Source organism: Salmo trutta, chromosome 28 (assembly GCF_901001165.1).
Source record: "Salmo trutta chromosome 28, fSalTru1.1, whole genome shotgun sequence".
Taxonomy (NCBI): domain Eukaryota; kingdom Metazoa; phylum Chordata; class Actinopteri; order Salmoniformes; family Salmonidae; genus Salmo; species Salmo trutta.
Window position 1 is genome coordinate 27,482,534 of NC_042984.1, and position 9,781 is coordinate 27,492,314.

A 9,781-nucleotide genomic window follows, 5' to 3' on the forward strand; every position below is an offset into this window, starting at 1 on the left:
GTAGCTAGGGAGCACTAAGAATAAATGCATATTGTATGAAGGTTAAACAACTACAAATCATTGCTTCTTAGACGGAAGACAGCAGCAGCTGATTTGACTTTTAAACTACTTTACTGCATTAATTTAATGCTTCAAGTGCCTATTTGTGTGGAACCTATCAGACCGAGTAACTGTTTGCATATAGTCATTTTGAAGTTCTGGGTTTATTGAGGGTCACTACAATATCTGCTACTATCTGCTCCCTTCGGAAAACCATTGGATATTACAAGGACAGTATTACGGCAGTACCTTTATTTGGGAGGTACGTGCTACATCAGAAACCAGAGGGCAAAATTGTGAATATGGGTATTTATCTGAATGCGTTGGAACTATTTAGAGGTGTCCCGCAAGGATGCCCAGTGTCTCTAGTCATTATACTAGCTATTGAGATGGTCAACATCTGTTTGAGAAACTAATTTATAGATATGGCCCAGAGTTTTTTGTGGTAAGGTCATGTGATCGGGTAAAACTCTGGGGCCTTTTTTGCAGTAACATTGGATGCTCATTGAAGTCGAGGTAAAAGTGGGCACGTCTAGGGTGCTGATGTGCTTTGATCCGTAAGATTTTGTTCTCCTCTGCTTGGCAGTGTACTGCATGACAGCACCCCATTTCAAGGAGTCCTGTTAGTCTGTCTCCAAGTCATTGTTGCACTTATATTGTTTAGTCTTTCTTCTGACCTCTGCATCTGTACAGGCACACAAAGATTGCTCTAAACAAAATGCTTTTAAAGCTACAGTCTGGGATAGTAGTAGACTGCCCTGACTGAAGATGCCTGAGGGAACATCAGGACAGAAGTTGCTACCGTAGCATCACATTCATAATCTTCATAGGAGATTAGCCTCCACCTTGGTCTCCAGAGCCTTCACTTTGGTCTCACTGGCATTCAGTATGTCCTTCAGAAGTATTAGGATCTTCAAGAGGACCTCAGGTTACTCCTAGGGCCTTGAACCGGACCTGAATGAAATTGGGATCCTCAGCCTTCACCCCACAGACACACCACTGAACAGCAACAACAGCACAGCTACCACCGACTTCATAATCACATTATAGAATATAATTGAGTAGAATAGATTACAATAGTCCAACAACAACAACCTGGTGATGGGGGGGGTTGAAAAACCCCAACAGCAATCACAAACACACTACTAATTATCAAACTAAACAACAGAAAGCACATGTGATAAACACACCATTTTACCATCTGCCAGAGTACAAACAAGATTCAAAAAGAAATGTAGTACTGGGGGAATGTAGTACTGCAGGATGTACAGTGGGGGAAAAGGTATTTGATCCCCTGCTGATTTTGTATGTTTGCCCACTTACAAAGAAATGATCAGTCTATAATTTTAATGGTAGGTTTATTTGAACAGTGAGAGACAGAATAACAACAAAAAAATCCAGAAAAACACATGTGAAATGTTATAAATTGATTTGCATTTTAATGAGGGAAATAAGTATTTGACCCCCTCTCAATCAGAAAGATTTCTGGCTCCCAGGTGTCTTTTTATACAGGTAACGAGTTGAGATTAGGAGCACACTCTTAAAGGGAGTGCTCCTAATCTCAGTTTGTTACCTGTATAAAAAGACATTTTATTTTTCATACAGAAGTTTTATTGTGCGTGAAGTTTCAAATGCATTCTGTCATTATCTTCTTCTTCAATGAAGGTGATGACAAAATCTGCGAGAGCAAGGGAATCTGATTTTATTGGTCTTTAACTTGCCGCACAGAAACTTAATTCAGGGTAAATGGAGTTAGCCCTTAGTTAGCCTGCCCTAGAGCAGGTTAAGTATTCATTGCCATAGAAGTGTACCTGGCTAAAAGGTGAGCCACATTCGTATGACTGGTTATGCCTTCCCTGTAGCTCAGTTGGTAGAGCATGGTGTTTGCAACACCAGGGCTGTGGGTTCGATTCCCACGGGGGGCCAGCACAGGGAAAAAAAAAATGTATGAAATGTATGCATTCACTACTGTAAGTCGCTCTGGATAAGAGCGTCTGCTAAATGACTAAATGTAAATGTAAGTTGAACTCAGTTGGCCAAAGTTACCTTGCTAACTCCTCAAACCTGATTCGTAGGATACCACTCTGGAAACAAAAAATAGTCAATGTTTTGATTGATGGGAAGTTAACTTATCTAATTATGGCTAGAGGGTAATGCTCTATTTGAAAGGGAAACCTACTTGCCAATAGTTGCCTGTAAATTACTGGAAAATTCACAGTAAGCCCTTTACAGTGTTATGTAATTATCACTGGATTTTGCTTGATGAATTAGGCTTTTTATATCATGTGGATTATCAAAGATTTCAGACAAGGTATTGGCATAGCATGTGATATGTTTTAATATTTAAGTTCTACTATGCTTTTTGAACTCCCAAGCTGGTATACTTAATCTTCCATCCCTTGTTTTTCCCTGAGAGGTCCGACCTGAATGAGACATGTACTTGGTAACTGCCCGTGTCTATCTTGCCAGGTGGAGACGCTCCACAGAACGGTCCGTACTCTTGTCCTTCGGTAAAGATCTTGAAAGAGAAGGAAAACTTGGTCAGGAACTCCAAGGCCATACATCTTCCAAGGGGGGACAGCAGACAAAGACAAGTTGCTTCTAGAGCATGAGTAGGAATACATTGTGTATTCATCAGCCCTTGTGTCTTTGATTGGTTAGTTTTAAAGGATGGCCCTACGCTAGTATGCACCGGCTGACCTTCAAGACATCGTATGGACAGGGGACATCCGGGTGGCCCTCTACGTCAAACGGTTCCTGGAAGTCCAGTAGCACTCTGAATCCCTCTGGTAGGAGTATGGTGTAGTTACAATGACTCATTGTGGGGTATGGACTGGGGTAACCTGGGCTGGTCAACTCTCCTGACCTCTTTGTCAGCACCTGACCTCTGCAAGGCACTACAGAGGAAAAGAGACAGATCAAATCAAATTGTTTATTTATTTATTTTAAAGCAGTTTATTCTCATTCTTTGAAGCACTTCTGAAAGACAGCCTAGTTAATAAAAAATGGATAGTAAGTGCAAAAACATTGAGAAGCTTTGCATTGTCTTGTCATAATTCGCCCTTGTTATCTTTTAGTGGATACAATATCCTTCTGGCATAAGCAATCGGGCTCATTTAAACTGAATTATTACTCTAGTAAGTACACAGATGTTGTAATAGACAACAACAAATCGATATCTCAAAGAGGCAGAGTTGCTGTAATTTATATAATTAGAGAAATTTGAAAGCGGATAATCGTTTTTGTCTATTCATCTCCTGATATGTGGTGTCACTTTTTATCCTCTGGCTAAGAATAACAATTTAAGGCACGTCCACGTCGGTAATTGTGATTAATTACCTAGCATCAGTGCGCTATTAGCGTTGAAAACAGGTATCAATTTTCGACGCCTTTTCCAGGGAGCTTTTCCCTTAGGAATCTCTAGTAATTAACCTAGCCTTGCGCCAGCTGGCAGAGATCAACTACTTTCTACAGCTCTGTGCTTCTTCACTCTGAAATTACTTTGTAATCACTCCACTATGCTGTAATGAGCTGCTGTGTGCTTACTTATTTCAAACACGTGGCAGCAGTGTGCCCTGCTCTGAAAGTGCTGTAAATTATCTTTAGAGATGGACATAAAGTCTGTTCTGTGTTCATGGGATAAGTGAAGGACAAATTGACAGTCAAATGACTATCCTTAGGTACACTCCCAATTTTCTGTTCTTTGAGGCCATTGGAATTCAGAAAGTAAAACATACATTCAATATTGTTTTTCTGTTTTCTTGTGAAGACATTTCCCCTCAATCTCTTTGTGCTGTATTCAGAAACATTGGAGAACCTCTTTAAGTGGTATGGATAGGAAAGCCTTTTAGCTGTGTAATGGTCTAAAGCCAATTCTAATTAAATGTGCTATCTCTTTGTAGTATTCATGAATATATACATGTATTCATGTTTGAAACCATTCCAAGCTGAGAGGAAAGCACTGCATTTGTAAAATGAATTAATCAAAAATGTAGCCTAAACTATATAGGCCCTATAGGTTCGCAAACACTGCTATCAGTATTAGACCAACAAATCAAATTGTATGAATAATACTCCCTCATTCCATGGGATTTCCTGTTTTTTTTGTCTAGTTTAAATCACCCTTACAAGTGCAGGACCTTTTGTTGTCATGGAGCAGGTATCCCAACCTGCAAGTGCAGTAGTAGCCACCAACATAATTGTGACAATAATGGTCACACACAGACTCCCCATCTACCGTGCTGAGGCACTCATTGATGTCTGTGAACAGGGAGAGAGAAGCCAGTTAATATAGACCTACAAGAATAATGTTACATTTGGGTTGTAGATAGAAAAATACATTCAAAGATGGGTTCCAGGTCATTCAGGATGCATTGATAACATTTGAGGTATACATAAATGTGTATAATTCATAATTAAGGGATTTACAAGCAGTTTTAGAATAAACCCATTTTTTTTGTGTATAGATGATACAAGTAAAGTGAAGTTCATAAATTGAATTGAAATTAATTTCCAGAAGTAATCATTTATATTGCACATTCATAGGCACATTTATATTGGTCCGACGCAGGACAATTAAGTACTGCTATAAAGGCAATAGAATCTGAACAGTCATCTCGGGTCAGGGGCCTTTTTTTCCTGATTCCTCTACTGAATTGGGTATTCTGAGATCATTATACCTACTGTTTTATATTGCTAGTTGGTCGTTGTGAGGAAAATTTTGAAGATTTGGGGCTCTCTGTATATAAGTACCTTCTGTAGTCTGTCCCCAACAGCAATGGTCTGACAGCACCATTGTCAACATTCGTCTACTAAAGAATATTCTTTTTTTTATATAATTGTTTCCCAAGGGGTTGTGCATGAATTATACCAATGTGAGTTATCCAGAGTCTCCTGTATTCCTGACCCAGAGTTAGCCCTTGGAACATTTCTCCTCTATCTTTATTCCTTTGGTGGATAAACACATGCCTTTTAAACAATTTAGAGTCAAGAACAGATCAAACCCTCTGATCTTTCAGAGTTTATTCAGATGAGGAACCAGGCTTAGGCAAAAGCAAGGAAAACTGACTAACAGATTAGCAATCTATCAGAAAATGTAGAAACAGATGTATTATCTCGATTAAGAAAGCTAAATCCAGCTACCTTCTAAGCTCTATCTCTATTGGTGATCCTTCTACATTTTGGGAAACAGTTAATTCAATGAAGTGTACAAATTCCTCCTCTTCCCTACCTAAGCAGGTTCTGTCTGACTGTGGCATCATTGCTGAAAATAAGGCGATAAGGGATGCTAATTGTATCTCGTCTTCTTGGTAAGCAACTCCAGTGTAGATTTTGCCTTGTGTTTTAGGTTTTCGTTCTGCTGAAAGGAGAATTCATCTCCCAGTGTCTGGTGGAGAGCAGACTGAACCAGGTTTTCCTCTAGGATTTTGCTTGTGCTTAGCTCCATTCTGTTTCTTTTTTATCCTGGAAAACTCCAAGGTGCTTAACGATTACAAGCGTAGCCATAACGTGAAGCAGCCACCACTATGCTTGAAATTATGGAGTGGTACTCAGTAATAAGTTGTGCTGCATTTGCCCCGAACATAACACTTTGCATTCAGGACAAAAGGTTAATTGCTTTAGCGCCTTGTTGCAAACAGGATGCATCATTTGGAATATTTATATTCTGCACAAGCTTTCTTCTTTTAACTAGGTTAGTCCTGTGGAGTAACTACAATGTTGTTGATCCATCTTCAGTTTTCTCCTATCACAGCCATTAAACTCTGTAGCTGTTTTAAAGTAACCATTGGCCTCATGGTAAATTCCCTGAGCCGTTTCCTTCCTCTCTTGCAACTGAGTTAAGAAGGACGCCTGTATCTTTATAGTGATTGGGTGTATACATACACCATCCAAAGTGTAATTAATAACTTCACCATACCCGTCGACAAATAGGTGCCTATTTTTGCGAGGCATTGGAAAACCTCCCTGGTCTTTGTGGTTGAATCTGTGTTTGAAATTCACTGCTCGGCTATTGCACACAGTGACTCCATGCAACTTATGTGACTTGTCAAGCAAATTTTTGCCATAACAAAGGAGATGAATACTTACTGACTCAAGACATTTCAGCTTTTCATTTTAAATTATTTGTACATTTTTCTAAAAACACAGTTACACTTTGACATTTTGGGGTATTATGTGTAGGCCAGTGACAAGAAATCCAAATGTAATACATTTTAAATTCAGGCTGTAACACAACAAATTGTGAAAAAGTTAAGGCGTGTGAATACGTTTGGAAGGCACTGTATATGAATGCAGCTGCCACTTCATTAAAGCCGTTAGATGCAGTTTATCATAGAGCTTTAATACGGCCTACCGGTTCAGTACACATCACTGCAGTATTTTCCATGAAGTATGCTGGCTCTCTTTGAAGTCTCATAGGTCAATTGATTCACTGCTATTTTTTTCTTTACAAAAACTCCCCGCAGTACCTAACATAATTAAAAACCTTCAAACATATCAGTTACCATACCTGGTCTCAGGGATGGCTAACTCTAGAAATTCCTTCGGTTTCCTCAGTTATTGTAAAACAGCTTTTTGTTTCTTTGCACCCCATGAATGGAACAATCAACAGAGTTCCCTATAACTGGATGTACTGGTGCCTCTCAGGCAGTTCAACATGTTGATTGCGAACCTTTTTGCTGAGGAATGTGATTGTTTTACTTCAGTGTGCTTTGTATATTTGTATTTTATTGTATTTTGTCAATTGTGTTCATGCAGGGTTTCCTTGCGGAAGAGATCTCGGTCTCAATGGGACTCCCTGTTAAAGTAACGGTAAAATAAAATTCTACTTCACCTTCTGAGGTGTAAAATGCTTGAAAGCCAGTGAAACGCCCCTCATTGGAGTAGTCACTTCTGAAGACTACCGACATGATGTTCTCAGCCGACAGGATAACTGTGTTCCTGGGGGCGTCTACATACTCTTTCTCCCCTTCGCCACAGAAACGCAATGTCTCATTGGCCTCTGCAAACACCTAGTTCAACATGAGCACAGACAGATTTCTAACAAGTTAATGAGTGCATGCAGTTCTTGAGGGTGGTTCTCAGGACCAGTGGAGGCTGATGGATGGAGAAACCGGAGAAAGAGCGCATTGTAATGGCTGGAATGTAATAAATGGAACGGCAGCAAACATATGCAAAAACAAAAATTATAATCTATGAACACAACTTATTATAAATGATAATGTGTGAATGCCTAACTTTCATTTGCAAATGTTTAATACCATTCATTCCATTGTAGCCATTAGAATGAGGTATGCCCTCACAATTTCTCCCTTCACCAGCCTCCACTGCTCAGGACTGTTTACCTGAATATAATCATATTCACAGTGGTGGGAGGGTTCCAGACTGAAGTGGGTGAAGTACAGTTTAACCCTGTGGCCTTCTGGGACGGAGATGTTCCACACTGTGTAATGGTTGTTGGGGTATGGGCGAGGGAAGTTGGGGGAAGTGAAGCTGCCAAACAACGAGGTCATTTCCACGCTCAGAGATACAGGAAGCAGGACGGCGAGGACAGATACACAATACGCACTGTGTACCAAAGTGAGATGAAAACATTCAAATTACAGTTTGTAAGATTTACAGCAATCTCAGCTAATGAAATATACAAGTTCATTTTGAAGAATATGATTTATACCTTAATAAGATCAGTAAAACTGCCTTACTATATCATAACCAAAACAATGGACCAATTACCCTATTGTTTATGTTTTTGTTGTCATTGGAGACTTTGTAAACAAATGATATAAAACTTCAAATCATAAAAAAAAGTTATGTTGCTTTCAAGTTACGCCATTACTTGAGCACTGCATGTTAAAATGTTATTGTGGGATGCATTTGCTCCATTGTTGATGTTTTGTTAGTGGTCCTCTCTGTCATATGTATGCACTTTAAAGGGGCAATCTGAAGTTGCTACATACATTTTTGGACTTATACATTCATTATATGTTCTCATTGATAAAAAAAAAATATGACTTATTAATGCCTCATGAGCTTAGTTCAACTGTCGTGTCTCATCAGAACCCAAAATATAAGCTTGTTTTACTCCAATGTTTGTAAACAAAGTAAATGTAAACCAATATTATATAGCCTGAAAACATGGTTAAAATTATCATTTTGATATCATGGATGATCCATCCATAGCTCTGTCTATGAATTTGAGATTGATCAAATTTCTCCAGCCCCATCCTTAGCTTTTTACAGAAACAGGGGCGGTGAGATCACTTTGTTATTGTTTCAACTGTTGATTGCCCATTTAAAACAAGTGTGACTTTAGACTACATTCTTAAGATCTATTAATTTGATTCCTAATGAAGAACTCAGTGATAACTTACCAGTTCATCTCGGCTGCAGAAGATTCCAGAGGAGCAGTGTCATAGGTTTTGTTCAGTGTCTCAGAACGCTTGACTATCTTTGAACCCTTGTGCTCTCAAGGTTAATGAACTAGCGTCCTGACTAGCCAACTTTGGGCAAACAAACAAAGCATGATGGACTCATGATTTGTTCCATCTACAACACCCTATAACCCTGTTGACTTTTACAGCATCAATCTGGTGCCGACAACTGTTTTTAGACTATTCCTCACTTTATATATATCTACTGTACCAGCACCTGTTGTTGCTGTATATGTTCAGAGCCATATTCCTATAAAAATGAGAGAGGATCAAATGTTTAAGTGTTCACCTGCCTCGTCTTCTTTTGGGGTGATGCTATAGGCCACCAACTGCTAACAGTCAGTATTTGGATAATATCTGTGCGATGCTTGATAGTGTGTGATGTTAACAGAGAAGTCTATTTTTCTGGGTGACCTGAACATTGACTGGTTAGCAACTAACTGTGACTAATGCCTGTAATTTGAGCCAGGTTATCACTCAACCAACTAGAATGCTTACCAATAGTGTTGGATCTGTGACATCCACTTGTGTTGACCCTATCTTCACTAATGCTGCAGAGCTGTGCTCCAAAGCATTATCTGTTTCCATTGGCTGTAGTGACAGTAACATTGTGGTAATAACAAGGAAAGCCAAAGCGCCAAAGGTTGGGCCTAAAGTCATTTATAAGACATCATACAAAATGTTTTCTCAGGACTCTTGTTGAAGATGTAAAACATTTATGTTGGTATGATGTGTATGAGGAAGTGAATTCAGATGCAGCACTGGAAGTATTTGTACAATTATTAATGCGAATTGTTGACAAGCATGCACCTGTTAAAAATCTAAATGTGAGAAATTATAGAGCCCCCTGGATTGATGGTGAATTGAACAATTGTATGGTTCAAATAAATAATGCAAAAGAGGTGGTAAACAAGTCAGGATGCTTTGCTGATTGGTTGACATACTGTAAATTGATACATTTTGTGACTCAACTTAAAATAAGAAGAAATTATATTACCAAACAAAGATAAAACACAATGGATTTTTTTCTTTTTATTATAATATGGGTAGAAAACCAAATTAATTTCCATCGTTCATTGAAGTTGATGTGTCATTTATAACAAAACCTTTTGATATTGCCAATCATTTCAATTACTATTTCCAGAGTTGTGGCCTCGAGTCACATGACTTGGACACAAGTCTGACTCAAGTGACAAATTTGATGACTTGTGACTAGACTTAATAGAAAATAAAATAACTTGAGACTTGATTTGGACTTGGAGCCTCAAGACTTGGGAATCGACTTTGACTTGACACTGATGACTTGCATTTAT

At 38.8% G+C, this 9,781-nt stretch overlaps 1 protein-coding gene across 1 annotated transcript; it reads right to left on the bottom strand.

The window, feature by feature from the left end:
• Window positions 1-2,351: 2,351 nt before the first annotated feature.
• On the bottom strand, window positions 2,352-8,516 carry masp2 (MBL associated serine protease 2). Its single transcript, XM_029719442.1, has 6 exons — window positions 8,409-8,516; window positions 7,383-7,605; window positions 6,872-7,049; window positions 4,168-4,299; window positions 2,740-2,936; window positions 2,352-2,557 (listed from the first exon to the last, which is right to left on the bottom strand). The coding sequence occupies exons 1-6, from the start codon at window positions 8,414-8,416 to the stop codon at window positions 2,393-2,395; spliced, it is 903 nt and encodes a 300-aa protein (XP_029575302.1). The 5' UTR covers window positions 8,417-8,516; the 3' UTR covers window positions 2,352-2,392.
• Between the last annotated feature and the right edge of the window lie 1,265 nt (window positions 8,517-9,781).